At 36.3% G+C, this 20,339-nt stretch overlaps 1 protein-coding gene across 2 annotated transcripts; it reads right to left on the minus strand.

Annotated features, from left to right (window-relative positions):
• Positions 1–6,313: 6,313 nt before the first annotated feature.
• On the minus strand, positions 6,314–20,098 carry tcf19l (transcription factor 19 (SC1), like). 2 transcript variants are annotated; one of them, XM_056480428.1, is made up of 4 exons: positions 20,009–20,098; positions 16,638–17,235; positions 13,584–14,496; positions 6,314–9,575 (listed from the first exon to the last, which is right to left on the minus strand). In XM_056480428.1, the coding sequence occupies exons 2-4, from the start codon at positions 16,936–16,938 to the stop codon at positions 9,248–9,250; spliced, it is 1,542 nt and encodes a 513-aa protein (XP_056336403.1). In that variant the 5' UTR covers positions 16,939–17,235; positions 20,009–20,098; the 3' UTR covers positions 6,314–9,247. The 2 variants fall into 2 exon arrangements, with proteins under 2 accessions (XP_056336403.1, XP_056336402.1); XM_056480427.1 differs by having other exon boundaries at positions 19,994–20,086.
• Between the last annotated feature and the right edge of the window lie 241 nt (positions 20,099–20,339).

Consider the following 20,339-nt stretch of genomic DNA (forward strand, 5'->3'; position numbering starts at 1 on the left):
TTATTCAGATGTCGCTCTGTGGAATGGCAGAAATATGAACAGTGTCCTGAGTCGTAGCTGGGCACCGCAGACAGCCGCTGACTTGCGGCATCAGTGTGCGTACCTTTATATAAACCTATGTTTACAACTCTAAAATTCATGGCGTGTCGTGGTGCAGCACATCCGGTGTGCGACCCCCTTTACGATGGTCTTACTGCGGACAGTTACAACAGTTTTGCATTCTTGTTGGAACTCACACTGTTAGCGATTGATAATTCATGTTAATTTGGTAAGCTTTTGGCAAGCTGAACGCATTCTGTACTATACAGGAAACTGGTTGACAATGGTCCAGGCAATCAGGACTCAAATCTGCGAAATCTGCGAGGCTGGGAAAGGTGAACCACGTTAGAGCAAGGGATTGTATTGGATTGAAAGCACTGTATTCGATTTTGTTAATAATAAAAATCATAATTTAAAAACAGCATGGTGTGTCTACATGTTTAATTTCTAAATTAGTTAATTAGTAATTGATAAATATAATTTGTTGACATCATTAATTCATATTAAAAGCTAAATGTTGTTCAAATGTTTACCTTCAAAGACGAATGGATTTAATTTTGCACAGGATGAGAAGTTCCAAAATACGAAACACAAATGAATTAATATACAAATATATATAGTATTACATGTATTGTTCAATGATGAGTCTACCTTCACTGTCTTTCCCACATCCAAGAGTTACGGTGTGGAGAAGCCCCAAAAAAGTGAACCCCACAAACTCTGCATGGCCAGAGTAAAGCATTGGGGTGGATTATTATTGGTTTGGGCTGCAATATTACGGCACTCCCTAGGCTCAATACTTCTGCTAGACATGCACATCACTGCCAGGGACTACCGAACCCTTCTGGAGGACCATGTACACCCAAACATTGTATCCTGAAGATGGTGGCGTGTATCAGGATAATAATAAACCAATACACACTGCAAGACTGGTGAGAAAGAGGTTTGATGAACATGAAAGTGAAGTTGAACATCTCCCATGGCCTGCACACTCACCTGAACTAAACATTATTGAGCCACTTAGGGGTGTTTTGGAGGAGCGAAACATTTTCCTCCACCAGCATCATTTAGCGACCTGGCCACTGTTCTGTAATATGGATGGCAAAAAAATCCCTCTAGCCACTGCAGGGCTTGTATCTGTCATTCCCAAGATGAATTGATGCTGTTTTGGCCACAAAAAGAGGCCCTATGGCAAACTAATGAATTATTGAGATCTAAAACCAGGCATTTCAGTTGTGAAACTTCTGTGTGTGTGTGTGTGTGTATGTGTGTGTGTGTGTGTGTGTGTGTGTGTGTGTGTGTGTGTGTGTGTATGTATGTATGTATGTATGTATGTATGTATGTATGTATGTATGTATGTATGTATGTATGTATATATATATATATATATATATATATATATATATATATATATATTTATATATATATATATATATATATATATATATATATATATAAGGATATACATTATTATTAAAAACAATTTTACAATCCAGCATTATATATTTTACATACACATAAAGTGGTATAATACTGTGCTGTCTTTCTATTTAATATGATATATAGTTTAATATAATGATGACACCAAATCAAGCATCCTCAATTCCCCAGACGCATAAAAATAGCCAGCGTTATTGAAATTTCGCAAGACTAGAAGCGTTTCCCTTTATCTGAGCAGAGAACAGTTAATACGGGCCATCCATCAGAGAGACAGGCTCTGTAATGCACAGGTATGAGTCTCCACTGACCTCAAACCCACAAGGTGTTACAAATGCCTCTCAGACCAACAGAGACGTTCAGGGAGCAGACGGATGCGACGGGATGTGATCTGACAATAGCAGATTCAGACATTCAGGTCAGACTTCATAAAGGTCAGAGGATTCCACCTGACGAGCAGCTCTCAGATATACAGCGTTCTGCGGTTTAAATCCAGCTATGCTGCAGAAGGAGAGGAAAAACACGGTTATTAAAAATAGACCGCACAAATCTGACTGGGTTAGGATTGTTGAGGAATAACATGGAGATTAACTTATTTTTTTTTAGTGTTGGGATTTGAGTTGATTTATAGGCCTACGCATACAAGTTTTAGAGTTTTAACTTAAAGGTCAACATCAAGTGTTTCCTGAATATGTTAAAAATTGAGTACAAATATTGTATCTGGAGTTTCTGGATATATAGTAGAGTGGAAATGTTAATATACATTTTTTATATGCTAAAGGTCACATAAACAAACAGGAAATCAAGTCTCTTCGAAGTCAGGTCGATGCTGCAGATTATTATAATTTTTTTGTATGTTTTTCAACTTAAACAGAATATTGAGTAGGGGGTGGGGTTTATTTTGGAGCTCCTCCTCTTATCTTTCACTCGCAGCAAACTAATTATGTAAGGGGCGTGGCTAAGCATATTCCACCCAATCCGTCAGACTGATGTCATAAAAGACAGCCATTTCAGAGCAGAAGCAAATGGTTGGATTTTGAATAAAGATTACCAAAACAAACAGTCTATATATATATATATATATATATATATATAGTGAATTAATTATTTGCACGGGGTAATTGTTCAATTTAAGACTAGTACAATCAAAGTCCCTTTAAGGCAAGTCATTTCACTCGGCGGCCATCTTTGAAACGCCTCTCAGGCAGTATGCTCGGGCATTCTGTTTGAATTGGGAAACATCAAATTCTCCAAAACCACTTGCCAAGCTTACGATTACATTTCATATTACGATTAACCAATAAAATTAAACAACTTTCTATTTAGTTTCATTTCTAAATGTTCGTATCACACAAAATCTGTTGAAACTCACGTTTGGTCCGAGCCCCACCCCCGAAGAATTGTCATTCTAAAGCGATCGCTGATTGACTGCTGTACTAGCAGGCAGGCTTTATTCGCCATATAGCAATCACCGAATGGCTCCTGTACTAGAGGGCGGGGCTTTATTCACCATATTGACAGTTACACTTTTCCCCATTCAAAAGTATACGAGTGACATGTCTTGTGTATTCTATAGTCTTTGGTACAATGTAGCAAATTAAACGACCTACATTGTGATTTCATGCAGACTTCAAGGCTGATATGTCTTGAACATTAAAGGTTCATCCCATATATTAGAAAGTATAAAGATATGTCCAAAATAACTATTTTTAGCACAAAAAACTATTTGCAAATAATATTTTAATATATGCAAACACTCTACTATTATAAGTACTATTATTGCATAACCCAAAATAATTAATTGTATAAATAATTGGTAAATAAAGTGCTAACATGCTAACGCACCTACCTTTGAGAAAAAAATTAAATAAAGCGTTTACATGAATTGCATAACTTAATTGCATAATATTAACATCTACTGTTTAATATTTCTATTGTAAAACAGTTGTCATACATGTTTTGCTGCTTTCAGTCTTAAACTTTGGAATTTCTGATGTTTGCATATGCAATGAATACATCAGTTATGCTCATGTCTGGATAGAGGTAAAGTTGGTTATATATTCGCACATTCGGACTTTCCCCTTAATAATATAATTTCATGGAAGCATTATTTGCAAACTTTAAATAGCGAAAATAAAATTAGCAGCCAATCACTATCAAAGTACAACACTGTTCACAGTCAAATAAACAATGTTAATGTTGTTTTCAAGCCACACTTGCATGCTAATTCCGATCGAATATTCAAAGTAACATGGTAAACAATATACAGACTTCTAAATGAACGAATGTGTGAATATAAAACCAACTTTACCTCTATCATGTCTGGTTGGTCCTTTACAGGCATCTTAAATAAAACCGCTCCAAATTCAATAAAGTAGAAAACGAGCTTTATTCAAAGCAATACTTTTTACAGAATATGAAACTTGGTAACTTCTAGCACATGAATTGGTCATTCGCAAGTAGGCCTAGTACATTGGTCAGTAAAAAACACACACAAACTTAAGACAATCATGATTTTCCACCAAAAAGAGTACTGAATCTGCTTTTCTCTTAACATGTCAAAATTTATTACTTGTAGATTAATCAAACCTGTTTAGAACTTAACCATGATTTAAAGCGTATAAAGTACCATACCTGAAGCAGAAAACTTTCAAATACTCACTTTACTTCAGAAGCCGAGCTCACAGGTGTGCACAATCACCAATGCGTCTCCTGCATGACTTCGCTTGACGTCGGAGGGGCGTGGTCTCAAAATTAAAGAAAGAGATGCAACAAAATGGCAGCAGGGATCGCTTGTTTGTTTGTTCCCACCCCCAGCTTGAAATACACGATGTATGTTAGTTTCACGGGCGACACGGTGGCTCAGTGGTTAGCAGTCACAGTAAGAAGGTTGCTGTGGTCAGTTGGCATTTATGTGGAGTTTGCATGTTCTCCACTTGTCCTTGTGGGTTTCCTCAGGGTGCTCCGGTTTCCCCCACAGTCCAAAGACATGCGCTATAGTTGAATTGAATAAACTAAATTGGTGGTAGTGTGTGCATGGATGTTTCCCAGTGATGGGATGCAGCTGGAAGGGCATTCGCTGTGTAAAATATATGCTGGATAAGTTGAGGGTTCATTCCGCTGTGGCGACCCCTAATAAATAAAGGGACTAAGCTGAAGGAAAATGAATAAATGAAGTTACGTTACACTCATTTGTTGTTGCAGTGGTACACAGATTCAGCTACCGACCAATCACATCATTGAATGCCCTGAATTAAACAGTTTTTATAAAACGGTTACCATTTATTATAAATAATTAAACCAATTATGTAGAACTTTCTTTAAGTAGGCCTTACATTATTAAGTGCTATTTTATTGGCCTTTCATTGGGAAAATAGTTCCTCAACAAGCACTTATGGTTGCTGATTGGTTATTTATGGGTGGTTGGGGACTAAATAATAAGGTTCTGAGAACGTTCTCTGGTTTAATGGTGACTAAAAACCAACAGTTGTTAGCTGCGTCAGCTGCAGTGGTTAACGGTTGTTGCTAGATCGGATATGGTTGCAGCCGGAAGGTAGCGATAATTATTTCTATTATTTATTATATTTCTCAGGTATTGTATTTTATTAACATCTACCCCCACCCCAACCCTAAACCCAACCGTCACAATAATGTAAAAATATTAATTATTGTTATACAGTGCCATAAAAAATGCTAATATAATTGATGTGCATATCGCACTGCCGGCCGGAAGCGTATCCGATCTAGACTTTACCGTGGTTAGCACTGTTGCCTCACAGCAGGTTCGAGTCCCGGCTGGGCCATTTGGCATTTCTGTGTGGAGTTTGCATGTTCTGCCCATGTTGGCGTGGGTTTCCTCCAGGTACTCCGGTTTCCCCAACAGCCCAAAGACGTGCGCTGTAGGTGAATTGAATGAACTAAATAAGCCTAGTGTGTGTGTGTGTGTAAATGAGTGTGTATGGATGTTTCCCATGCAGTACTGGATTGCAGCTGAAAGGGCATCCGCTGCGTAAAACATATGCTGGATAAGTTGGTCGTTCATTCCGCTGTGGCGACCCCTGATGAATAAAGGAAAATGAATAAATGTTAGCTGCATCCTAACAATAACAGTTTGTAGGTGTAACAAACGCTTGTCAAATTATTTTTCAATGTAATATTTGATCACACACATTAAAAATAAATTGGATTTGGTTTCATAAAACAAGATTTAAAAAGATAAGATTCATGTACGTTTGCCTTAATAAAGCATTATAAACACTATAACTCGAACATTGAAACACAAAATTAATGGAAGACATTGCATTGTTGATGTTGCTAAGAATGTGGCGTTCTCATAAACCTGCTTCTTTGTGAATAAATCACCAACCAGCATCAAGGACTGGAACTTTCTTTTCTAAATAATGCATTAAAATAGAATATTCACGACCAGGAGTGAAACATTACTGAAGAATTCAATTCCAACTCTGATTAAAACATCCTGAATTAATTAATTTATTCGGAAGATTTTAATTAGAGTTGGAATTAAATCAAGTTTAGCTTTACGTGAAAATTTAAACCAAGTGTGTGCTTGAGTAATAAACTCACACACCTCAATGTTTTACTTTCAAATATATGATTTGAACAAATAGATGGAGATAAAAAAATACTATATATTCTTGACATTTTATCTCTGCGCTATAATATTACATATCTCTTTATACAGACAGTTACATATTGCTTTTATATAAAGATGGCACTATTTGTCAAATGTGTGCTATAGTAACTATCAGCTCCTCACTGAACTCAATACACACTGCTGACAGGTCATATTTTAAATATAGAATTCTTTATTCAGCCCTTGATTCCCAACAAGACAAGCACTGGTGACAAGAGTCATCTGTCATTTCTAGAATGTTGAGTTAAAGTGAAGAGAGTTGAAGATCTTTAACATTCATAAAACAGAAACTGCAGTCATATACACACAGATACATCTACACGGGGTTAGTCCAGATCAGAAAAGAGCTGCGCTATTACCAGCATGCGGTACAAAATACACCAAAAACCTGTTTGAGCATGGAAATTTCAGGATTACAAAGGAAACGTCACACTTATCAATCAAAGCTTCTTTGAATTCAGCTCGAGTTGTAATTGTTCTGAAGAAGTGGAGATACAAAAATAAAAGCATTAGGTATTGCTTACAGAACCCATGGAATAAAAGTATATCCTCATTACCCATTTAAAACATCTCATACAGTATTTAATGATAACATATTCATACATACATAGCAGTCATTATATTGGTGAAGCATGTTTAACAAGCACTAAAGGGATAGTTCACCCCCCTTAAAAATGAACATTTGCAGTTAAATCCCTCACCCTCGGGCCATCCAAAATGTAGGTGACTATTCAGCAGGAAATTAAACATCATTTTTAGCTATAACTGGTCCTTGGGGATTCATAAAACTGCAAAAATTGTTGTAAATACAATCAGACTGTTGAATTAAAGGGTTAGTTCACCCATAATTAAAATTATGATATTAGTTACTCACTGTCATGTAGTTCTGAGACCTTCGTTCACCTTCGCAACACAGATTAAGCTATTTTAGAAGAAATCAGAGAGCTCTCTCATCCTCCATAGATGTCCAGAGAAATACAAGGAAATAAAATCCTCAAAACGTATGCCTCAGTGGTTCAATCTGGATATTATGAAGCTACGGGAACACTTGTGCGCATATGAAACAAAGATTTGAGTTTATTCAACCATTTCTTCTCCACAGTGTCAGTATATTGTGCACATTCATGAGCTCAGTGCAGCGACGTACACCTTCCGAATGTCTGCACATGATTCCTGTTAGAAACAAAGCAAGCTTCATACGAAACAATATTTAACCAATCATGTGACGCACAAAGAACACAGCGCTTTTGAGAATGTGCGCCCTATACTGACACTGAGGGGAAGAAACTGAATAAAGGTATTTTGTTTTACAGTATGTGCGCACAAAAGTTCTCTAATAGCTACAGAATATGCAAATGAAGGCATATGGTCTGTTTTGAGGATGCTCTTGGTATTTTTCTGGATAAATGGAGGATGAGAGAGCTCTCAGATATCATCTAAAATGGTGTTTCTCAACCATGTTTCTCGAGGACCACCAGCACTGCATGTTTTGGACGTCTTCTTTGTCTGTCCACCCATTACAGGTCTTTCAGTCTCTGCTAATCAGCTGATGATCTGAATCCAGTGTGTTTAGTTAAGGAGGTAAAATGTGCAGAGCTGGTGGTCCTCCAGGAACGTGGTTGAGAAACACTGATCTAAAATATCTTAATTTGTGTTTTGAAGATGAACAAACGTATAAGGGGGATTGGAATGATATGAGGGCGAGTAATTAATAACATAACTAACATTTTTGTGTAGACTAACAATTTAAAGGTAATAACGTTGCTAGTAATCTTGCACAGACTGACCATTTCGCTTTATTACAGTGGTGTCCAAACTCTGTCCTGGAAGGCCGGTGTCCTGCATATTTTAGTTCCAACCCCAATTAAACACACCTGAACTAGCTATTCAAGCTAGGTATACTAGAAACTTCCATGGATGTGTGTTAAAGGAAGTTGGAGCTAAACTATGCAGGACACCGGCCCTCCAGGACAGAGTTTGGACACCCCTGCTATGTTAGATCTCAGAGTATAGTAGGGTTGTCACGATACTGGAATTCGATACTAATCGGTACTGAAATTTAAAAAACGTCCATTTCCCGCTAACATTTGAGCACGTTCTTAAACAGCACTGATTTGCCATAGTGTTCACATGCTCAACAGAAATGACTGTGATTGGCCGTGAAGGTCATCAGTTCACCAAACTCACCGCAACACTGGAGCGTTTTAAAGCTACGAAGATCAGTCGATTCATCTGCGGATTGCTAGTATGTCAGCTCATAGACAGAGCAGCTGATATTTGCGACTTTAAAACACTCAAGTGTCCCTGTATCTGTAGTTACACTCAGTAAACGGCGGTGAGTTCGGTGAACTCGGCCAATCACAGTCATTTCTGTTGAGCACGTGAACACAATGGTAAATCAATGGTGTTTAAGAACGTCTCAACAGCGCTCAAATGGAAGCGTGAAATGGACGTTTTTAAAATTTCAGTACCGAAAGGTACCGAATTCCAGTATCGTGACACTACTATAACACTACGATACACTGAGATCTAGTGTATCATCAAAAGCCACAATCGTTTTTGGCTTAGCCTGATTTATTTACTCTAAAAGTGCTCATAGCTGTTCCCCAAGGACCACATTTCCAGCTAAAAAAATACCAAAAATCACCTACATCTTCGATATCAAGAAAAAGAGTAAAATAACAACAGATTAATCCTCAAAAAGATGAACTATGCCTTTAAGAAACCTCCACAAAGTCCTCGATACTTGATCCAAAGATCACAAGATCTCAAATCATATCTAATCCTCTAAAAATATAAAACACTCTTCAACCCAAACAATTTTACTCTCATTTTTAAGCTTTTTTAGAGAATTCATCCTTGCGTATATATATATATATCGAACATGTACATCAATCACCACCTGTTGGAAAGCATCTGGTGTTGAGTTATAATGGGATGCTGGTTATATTGAATCAAACACAACCGCGTTTAAATCCAACTGTGTTCAAATCAGACACAATTAGCACCACAGCAGAAAGCGCCGACTCATTCTAGCGATCTGCTAGCTGATGGATTTGATAGTAATATTAATAACATCATCATTGAGGTTTGAGTGTGTTTGGCGTGCTGTGGAGCTCAGCGATGGCAGCCGCAGTGGAAGTCTGCGTTGGGGTCGAACAGCAGCGAGTCTCGGTTGTGTTTGTGCGGCAGGCAGTCCAGGTGGTACCAGGCGTCGCAGTCGTCACATTGGATCCACTGCACAGTGTCCTGCTGTGGAAGACGGCAATGCAGAGCTGCGCACGGTTCAACACCCTGAGCCACGACCACTTCATCATCATCCTCAGAGGATGAAGAGGAGGAGGAGGAGCTAGAGGAAGAGGAGGAGCTGGAGGAAGAGGAGGAAGAGGGAGACGGCAGGGAGGGCTGCGGCAGAGGGTGCTTCCTCGGCCGTCCACGCCGTCGCCTGCAGGGAAATATTTGAACAATTGTACATTAATAAATGCAATAAATACACACAAATACAACTGCTGCCACTTTATATTAAGAGGCCTTAACTATTAGGTACTTACATCCAAAAATAAATACAATGTCTTACTGTGATCATTATGTATTGCAGAACACTTCTGGTGCTCTTAAGGTGTAGGGTTAGGGACAGGTTTGGTGGTATGGGTAGGTTTAGAGATGGGATAAGGTGTAAGGCATGGTCAACAGTGTAATTACAGAAATTAATCATAGATGTAATTACATGCAGGTATTTAATCAATCATGAGTACAGTGTATAAGCATGTATTTACACAATAACTACATTGGCCAACGGAGAAATTAAAATGGTCGTGCCCAACTGAGTCTGGTTTCTCTCAAGGTTTTTTCTTCACTTTCGCCATTTAGTGAAGTTTTTTTTTCCCTCTCCGGGATCTGTAGAGCTGCGCATCGCATTTGCTCTTCAGTGGTTGGACTTTCAGTAGTGATTATTAAACCACACTGAACTGAGCTAAACTGAACTGAACTTAAACACTAAAAACTGAACTACACTGGTCCAATTTACTATGACCTTTTATGTGAAGCTGCTTTGACACAATCTATATTGTATAAGTGCTATACAAATAGAGGTGAATTGAACTGAATACATTGTAACTAATGAATCATTTCAGTCTAAGCAACTTTTAAGGTCACTTAATGTAAATATAATATAAAGTGTGTTTTCAGTTATTTAGACCATTCAATTAATAGTGTGATAAATAACAAATTCCTTGGTTTTAAAAAAAAATGTTTGCATTATTAAACTAATAAATGCATTTAATTCAAAATAGTAATGACTTTAATATTATGTCACTTTATTTTTTAACATTTATCTCGTTATTTTGAATATTTACCTTTCCCCAATTTTTATTATCCCAGGAAATGACAAATTCTTGCGTATTTTAAACAGCACGTCCAGGATTATGCAGCGACATTTTTATTTATTTATTTTTTATATTTGCAGCCTAAAATTATTTGGCATTATTCGCTTCAATTCTTGTGTTTTAATGTGAAAATACACAAAAAATCTTTTAGAATTATCTTTTTTTTTTTTTTTTCAAAAATCATTGGACTTGCAAAACCCTGAAAGGACGGTTTTAATTAATAAAATAAAAAATATAAATTGAAAACACCAAAAAATGTACTATTTTAATTTCCTTTATAGTGCATTTTTTATTTAGTATAAAGATTGTTTAATTTCTTACAGGTCTTGAAACTATGCTATTTTCTATTAACGAAAATAGAAAAAAGCTGTGTATAATCATTTTTAATGATTCAGGTTTGTGATCGGTGACGCAGTAGGTAGTGCTGTCGCCTCACAGCAAGAAGGTCGCTGGTTCGAGCCTCAGCTGGGTCAGTTGGCGTTTCTATGTGGAGTTTGCATGCTCTCCCTGCATTCGTGTGGAAATACGCCTATTTCTTCCGGGTGCTCCGGTTCCTCCCACAGTCCAAAGACATGTGGTACAGGTGAATTCGGATAGGCTAAATTGTCCGTAGTGAATGAATGTGTATGGATGTTTCCCAGAGATGGGTTGCAGCTGGACGGGCATCCACTGCCTAAAACATATGCTGGATAAGTTGGCGGTTCATTCCGCTGTGGCGACCCCGGATTAATAAAGGGACTAAACTGAAAAAAAAAAAAAAAAAGAATGTATGATTCTTTCACTCATTTTCTTTTATTAATCATGGGTCGCCACAGTGGAATGAACCGCCAACTTATCCAGCACGTTTTTTGCAGCGGATGCCCTTCCAGCTGCAACCTATCACTGGGAAACACCCATACACTCATTCACACACATACACTACAGAAAATTTAGCTTAACCTATTCACCTATAGCGCATGTCTTTGGACTTGTGGAGGAAACCAGAGCATCCAGAGAAAACCCACACAAACACAGGGAGAGCATGCAAACTCCACACAGAAACGCCAACTGACCCAGCCAAGGCTCGAACCAGCATTCCTCATGTTCAACCTCCTTTTTGAAAATAGGCTCATTTTACAACACTCCTAGACCTAACCAAAGGTTTGTTTACCATGAATCAATTCAATCAATAATCAAGTCTGGCGGGAGCTCTTTTAGTTTAGCTTAGCACAAACAATTGAATTAGATTAGACCATTAGCATCTTACTCAAAAAATTCAAAAACATTTTGATAATTTCTCTATTTAAAGCTGAACACTTCTCAAGTTATATTGTGTAGCAATAGAAAATTGCATACCAAGTCAAAATGAAATATTGAATTGCTATTTTCAATAGGTTGTCACATGACATCATTGATGATGAGTGAGAAGGCAGGAAGTGATTCTTCTACATAGGAATCGCTATCAGAACATCAAAATGTTTCAGTTTTATTTTGTTTATAATTGTTTAAACCCACCAAAATAAGAAATGCCGAACAGCTTTTATAGACTTCTAAAAGTTTTTGCTCATAAAGGGAGGAAAGTTCAAGAAAACCGGCTGAAAAACGAAGAAAAGGCAGCATGTAATCAACATTCATTCAGTACATCCATGTGTACAAACTTTTTTTAAACGCGATAATCTGTTTGACAGCACTAATAAACATTATATACAGGCCTAGCTATTGTGTATAAATATGCTAATGTGTTTTATAAAAATCAGACACAAACACCAGCACGTTAATATAAAATCCAAGAGAATATAAATAACGTAGCCTGCCATGAAATCGCTGCAATGAAATCTCCGTCTTGTTTTGCAATAATCCATGTCTTTACTGGAGATTCGGCAGAATAAACAACTTTTGTATGCTTTCAGCTGTTATTTCATGATGTCAGTAGATATGCGCAAGGGGAAAAACTATAATAATTTATAATAAACATGTTTTTGAACCACGTAATAAAGTGTGTAATGTGTGCAACTCTTTGTTAATGAATGCTACTGAAGCATAGTAAACTGATGAACTGTTATGAATACTGTAACGCTGCTAATGTAAACTGTGGTGTATTGTGATGGTGTATAATTATAGAAACTGACGCCTATTGAATCATTTGTTTATTACTACAGTAGTGTCGTACCACAGCAACAATATAATAACTACGACAGTTTAATTCAAGTAATTATCAATACAGTAATATGCTTCCAAACACTATAGTATTTACTAGAGTATTTTTTCATGTAACGTATCGTATCTGCCACCTCGATGACCGGCAAATATATTTTAGTTTAGTAGAAAACTCGGCCCTCTTCATAATACAAGGAGCATGTCCAACATATGTGCTTATTTTCTATTTATATCTCCTTTGAAATATGATATAATGCGCAAAAATATTATATACTCGCTTACTGGTGTAACAATCAAAGAGCTTCGTTGCCATATCGTGGCTGGAGCATTACGTAATATTATAGCTAATATCAATCAACCGTTTAACTCTAGGTGACATGTAAAATGAGCCTATTTCCAAAACAGTGGAGTGTTACTTTCATTCATTCTAATTTGGCTTACTCCTGATTTATCAGGGATCGTCACAGCGGAATGAACCGCCAACTACTCTAGAATATGTTTAACGCAGCGGATGCCCTTCCAGCTGCAACTCAGTACTAGGAAACACCCATACACTCACTCTCACACACACACACACTCATACACTGCAGCCAATTCATTTATACCAGGGGTGTCCAAACTCGGTCCTGGAGGGCCGGTGTCCTGCAAAGTTTAGCTCTAAGCCCAATCAGACACACCTGAGCTAGCTAATCAAGCACTTACTAGGTTTTCTAGAAACATCCTTGCAGGTGTGTTGAGGCAAGTTGGAGCTAAAATTTGCTGGACACCGGCCCTCCAGGACCGAATATGGACACCCCTGATTTATACTGTACTGTGGGGGAAACCGGAGTGGAGTGTTTCTGTAATTATGGCAACTATTTAGACTATTTGACTGTAATACTAATCGCATGTATGAATGACTTTCCTTTGTTTAACCGTCTAACATTACTCACCCAGTAGAGGCCTGAAAGCGTGAAATCACCCTTCTGGCCTTCTCCGTCTTGCTCACCCTAGCTGATGGCGAGGTCAGGCTATAATTCTGGCTTCCGATCCCTATGCCAGAGTAAATGGGGGAGCTGTTAGCCCTAGCTCTCCGTCCGGGTCCAGACAGACAGGCCTTCTGCTGGCGGAGGGGAGTCACACTGATGCCATTACCCATACTGTGACTGATGTTCATAATATGGCTGAACTGCCGGGTCGGTGCCACATTAAAGACGCTGCCGGAGGGACTGACCACTTCAAACTGAGGCTCCAGTTTGGGCAGAGGATGCTGAAACACCTCTGATTCGGATTTATAAAGCCGTCGTCTTTTTTTGGCCTGTCCTCTTCTTCCATCCTCCATGCGGTTTGCGGGATCATCAGAACTGTCGTCCTCCAGCAAGACTGTGTGTGCTGATTTGCGTCGACTCTTTGAGGATGGCGGCACAGATTTAGAGGAAATCTCACCAGCTGCTTGACAAGGGGGCGGGGTTGTGGGCGGGGCCAATGCTGTGAACGCTGGCGCATTCAAAGCAGTGCTTTTGTCGCTTTTCTTGAATGTCCAGCAGCTGCCGTTCATCTTGCTCAAGCTGCCAATGGAATTGAGGATCACCGTGGATCTGTTGATGGACAGTTTGGAAATGTCCAAATTTGGGTCTGGCTTGCGGTCCGAAGACGTTCGGATTCGGTTTTTAATGTCCGAGGAGAATGATCCAGCTTTGGGTACGGTGATGGCGTCAAAATCCAGCGGGCGAACGCGTACTTTCTGGAAGAGGAAGTAGAATTCTGGACTGGCTCGTCCTGATTGGCCGCCAATGGTGAGGGTGTCGCCATCAAAGATTTCTTTTAGGACTCCTTGCGCGAGGCGCATGTCATTCACCCATGTGCCTGCAGAGAAATGTTTTAGAAATGATTTCATATTGTGTTTTGGGGTTCATAATAAAATCATATACTGTACACTTGACCCAGAATGCAACTGTGTAGGTGATGTTCACATAAAAAACTATTAAATGTGTAAGACATCAAGTTGAATTTTCCAAAACAAACTAAACAGTGATTTCATTAATATTAAAAGTAAATTATATTATTTTAGATAGTTTATAATAGTTGTGTGTACACTAAAGCCAATATTTTTAGATCTATTCGATCTAAAACACACTAAAAACAGTAATGTTGAGAATTTTGTTCGCAATTTAAAGGGCACCTATTATGCAAAAACCACTTTTATAATTTTATTTTTTATAAGCACACTTGATAAAAACAGTCTGCAGAAACACTTTGATTGGCATTCTGGCCTTCAAACAACAGGTTGCTATCAAAAATCACCCCCAAATCTTTGACTGAAGATGAGGACTGAACTGAGAATCCATCAAGGGTTAGACAGTGTTCTAGGTTTTTGCGTGTGGGATTTTTGGGTCCAATAAGCAAGACCTCAGTTTTATCTGAATTCAGTAATAAGAAGTTATTAGTCATCCAATTTTTAATATCAGCTATACAAACTCTAAATTTCATAGATTTGTACAAGGTTTTAGGTTGAGAGGAGATATAAAGTTGTGTATCATCAGCATAACAGTAGAAGCAGTGTCATCAAAGGGGGAAAGCCTCACCCATTGGTGACGATTTCTCCCTCATTAGCATAGGATGTTAGTCTTACTTTTGAATCTGCCACTAGCTGACACGTAAGCATTTGTAGCTCCGCCCTCTTTGAAAAAAACACAATCTAATTTGAATTTAAAGCGACAGTCACCAAAACAGTACATTTAGGATCAAAGCATAAAAGGGGCAGTTTTAAAGAGTTATAAACCATTATTTGTGGGGTATTTTGAGCTTAAACTTCACATACACACTCTAGGGACATCAGAGACTTAATTTACATCTTCTAAAAAGGACCATAACAGGCCCCCTTAAAACCAAGTTTCTATTATATTATGTACTATTTTAAATATGTTCATTGTTAAATACATTTATTCATATTTAGATATATTTAAATATATGTATTCCTGTGTTTGACTTATTTCTTGTCTTTATTGTCACATTTAGAAATACATTTTGAATATATGGTCAAGAAAACTTCATTATTATCAGCATTGAAAGTATCTGGAATCTTTCAAATAGGATCTTATGATCTAAAATGGAGCTTTAGTAACATTATTATCTTTACTTTGGATGAAAAAACTGCATCCATGCATACTCTCCTTTCAATCTTTGTTCAGTCTTTATGTTCACTTATTGTTTTTAACAAATCAAGAGCAGTAAAATTTAAAACTTAGACTGGATTAACAATTTATAGTTATGCGCTTAAGTAAAACTACATTTTAGTTGTATTCTGTAAACTATTTTTAAGATTTCTTTAAATGTAAAATAAAAATGTTGTGATTTACTGCTTTTGAAAATAAAGTAACAAAAAAGGTGCGAGACATGCTTTTATTTATTTTTAGACCACATAGTTCCAGTATAGCTCCAGTATATTTAACTCCACTTAAAGGGATAGTTCACCCGAAAATATAAATTCTGTCATCTACTCATCTTTCACTTTCTTTTTTCTGTTACACAAAAAGATGACTTGAAGATTTTTTTAAATAGGATTTATTTCTCCTATTATGGAAGTCAATGGTTCCAACATTCATCAAAATATCTTCTTTTGTGGTCAACAAAAAAAGAAACTTTGGGAAGTGGAAAAGGGTTTTGCAAACACTTTGAGTAATTTTTTATTTCTGAGTGAACTCTCCCTTCAAGAAACCAATATCTGATAAAATAAACTATTTTTTATTTAAAATTTTAGAGAGAGAAAATTAATAAAAAAAATTAAAACTACATTAAAATCAGTAGTTTTGTGAAATAATAATATTAAATTAACAAAAATAAAATAGTACTGCAATAATAATAATAATAATAATAATAATAATACATAATAATAATAATAATAATAATTAACACCTGTCTTCAATTTGAATATATTCAAATTTTGCCTGGAGGTGTGTCTATTCCTAACATAAATATTCTAAATATTTATAGTAAGCAAAACCCACCATAGCTGCTGCGGTCCTTCACCAGAACCTTCCATCCTTCTTCTCCAGAGGCATCAGTTTCTCTCTCCACATGGAGCTCAGCGTGGATCCGGGACACGATTACCGACTCCAGAGTGACGTCACACAGCTCTGGGGCTCGTCCCAGTCGAAACACGCACTGCGTCAGAGCGGGACGAAACGTGTACAGGTCCCGCACGGGGTCTGCGGATTCACTCCCGTTGCTGCTGTTGCTATTAGACAAGCCAATCCTCAACAGCTGAAAACACGGCTGGACTCCACACGACATTTTGACATCCCACATATAAAAATGTGTCGGAAAACTGCAACACAGATGAAAAACAGCCGCTCCGCTCACATAACACTGCACTGAATGTCCTCCATCGAAGATCCTCAGCAGGAGAATATAAAATGAGAGCCTCAAAGAAGGTTATTGTGTCTAGTAAACAGAATACGACACAAGAGACATAATGCTAAAGGAATTATAAATGCTCTGAGGGTAAATTAATGTCGCAGCACAGATCTTTCTGTACTAAATGTCTATGTTTGTGAAGTATTATAAGTGGATGTGTAGTGTGAAGGTCAGATGCTGCTCTTCATTCTGGAAAACAGAATAATACAGGGCTTTAGTGACAATGCTGACATTAAAAATTATATTTCTTTTTACATAATTTAGACAAAAACCAAATGCTGGGTTCAACATAATTCCATCATTGCATCCGAACACAAATAGATCAAGTTAAAACTTAATTTCTTTTACAAATTTAAGTGGATTAAACTTAAAACAGCTAAGTTGTCCTCAAAAAAACCTTAAGAATTGTTTTGTTTCAGCTCATGTTAACCAAGTAGTTTGAACAAGCAGCAGAAATCATTTTTGGAGTGAACATCGGCCATTTTAATCTAAGTATTTAGATCATACCAGCCTTATTATACCAGCCTTAATTAATAAATGTATAACATACACACATACATATGTCAAAACACATGTGTGTGTGAGCGTGTGTATGTATTAGTGATTATTCACATACAAAATAAGTTATGTTTGTTTTGACAAAGCGTGTTTGTGTATTATATATATTTAACACGCACACAAACACACACACACACACACACTAGGGTTTCAGCAAGTTTCACCAAGTTAAATTTAAGACTTAAGCTATTTTTAAGACCATCATGGATGAAATTCTACACTTATTCAGGGCTAAATGCTAAGGATTTTATGCCCGTTAGAAAAGATTTTCACTTGCCCCATCAAAAATTTTTATACATTTACTAATATAATAATAATTTAGTTTTTTCTTTTTCAATAATATATATATATATATTTTTTTTTTATTAATTTTCAAATATATTCATTCACAAACCCTATAACCCTTACCAAGAATAGAACAAAACATAACTGTCAAGTCAGTCTTCAATAAAAATAAAATTAAGAAAGAATAAACTGAAGACCGGTTAAAGAAGATTTAAGACCCACAACACAACATATAACTAGATTTAATACTCTTTAAGGCCTAGAATTTAGATTTTGAGATTTAAGACATTTTAAGACCCCGCGGATACACTGATGATAGATAGATAGATGGATAGATAGGTAGATAGATAGATAGATAGATAGATAGATAGATAGATAGATAGATAGATAGATAGAGAGATAGAGAGATAGAGAGATAGAGAGATAGATAGATAGATAGATAGATAGATAGATAGATAGATAGATAGATAGATAGATAGATAGATAGATGTGTGTGTGCTAAAAACAAAATTATAGAAAACTATTGTAACATACTTAAATTTATTTATAATTTGTATCACAAACATAAATATTATATCTGAATATAAACATTCTCAAATATATGCATGCATGTATTTATATTTACATTATAAATGCACTTAAATCAAGGTGTGTTTTGAAGCAAAATGTTAATGTTGGTTTTATTTTACAGGAATGTAAAAAAAAAAGAAAAAAAGAATTTTTTTTTTTTAATTTGTTGTGGCTGAAAATCAGTTTTTTTTTTATTCAACAAATCTTGATTTATCCTCACACAAAGAAAGTTAATATAAATGAGCACATGCCTTTAAAAATGAGTCTTTATCCATTTAAAAGTTTTATATATCTTAATATATTTCGGTGCACTTAAACAAAGTTTTATTAAAAAAAAAAATTCTTTAATATATAAATAATAAATATAAAATGTAATATTCATTAAACAGTTTTGGTCTCTTACCATATTTAGGAATAGAAATAAAATACAGTTAATTTCACATGAGGCGTTACAAAACGAAAACACTAAATTTCAACTAAATTTTATTATGTTTCTAGTTTTTTCTCATTATTAAAATTTTATAATTGCACTTTGATCTTAAGTTATTTTGTTCGATCAGTTTCAGTTTTGTCACTGACTAATGATAATCTAATATATACATAAATACCATACAGTATAGAATCCTATATACATATTAATTTCTGTATCAAACATAACGCACTACACACACAACATAAGTCCGCCCCTTTAAAGATTATTCTTTATCCATTAATATATATTTTTTAATATTTTAATATATTTTGTTGCATTTAAATACAGTTTAACTAAACACTTATTTTCATTAAAATATAATTATTAAAACTGTATTTAATATTTTCCCTACCATTCTCACTGGGGTTTACAAGCTATTAAACTTTATTCTTAAGTTATTCTGTTTGATCAGTTTTGGCTTTGGTACTGACTAATCTTATCCACAAACATCTTACAGTATAGAATCCTACAGAAATATTAATTTAAATATAAAACATAATGCATTACAGACAACAACATAATAAGACATGCATGTAACAACTAACAGTGTTATTATATATGCTTATAACCATACAAAACAGATCTTTAACGAGATTAAACAGTTGCCAGGCAACGTGGAGCATGGCATTGTTCCATCAACTCAAATATTTCAATAAACTCTATTATATAAAAGCACTAAATATATTAAAAGTCATTCAGTTATGCCTAATCTATATGTCAGACAATCAACATCTGATTCTTTGATCTGCACCATGCAGTATAGCCTACAGATTTCATTACGAAACTATAATAAATGATATAATAATGACATATAAACGACGCAAGTACAAGTTTTGAAGCATTAGCAGTGGTGTAGAGAGGTTTAAAGCACTAAGCGAAAGCAGATATTAGTTTGCTGTAGAGTTTTTTGCTCGATGAGCGTCGCGAAAGGAAGTGTTAGTGTTTGTGAAGGGAATGACTCGCGCATTGAACACACACACTCACACAAAGCCAGCTCTAAACAACTCTTTCGCGCACACAAACATGTCATTTCGTCGAACGTTACGATGGTAAGACACTTACAAAAGCATGACATACCCAAATAACGAAGGTGTATGTTTTGTAAGAGGCTACAAAAGTGTTTTATCGGCGCTCCGTGCTGAATATCATCGCCTCCTCTCCCCAGGAAGTGCTTTGAAATTTGGCGCGCCAGGAGCAGGGCGAGTTTCCTTGCGCGAAAATCAACGCCACTTCCGTCGATGTTGTCAGGGAGACTCACTAGTGGAGGACAACAATACATTGCAGACGGTTTTGTTTTTAGCCATGAAGTAGGATGTTTATTTTAATAAGCGCTGCGGTTACTTTATGTTATCATCAAATAATGTTGAATAAATAAGCAAATGAAAAGATAAAAATGAATTCTAAATCA

Source organism: Danio aesculapii, chromosome 19 (assembly GCF_903798145.1).
Source record: "Danio aesculapii chromosome 19, fDanAes4.1, whole genome shotgun sequence".
Lineage (NCBI taxonomy): Eukaryota > Metazoa > Chordata > Actinopteri > Cypriniformes > Danionidae > Danio > Danio aesculapii.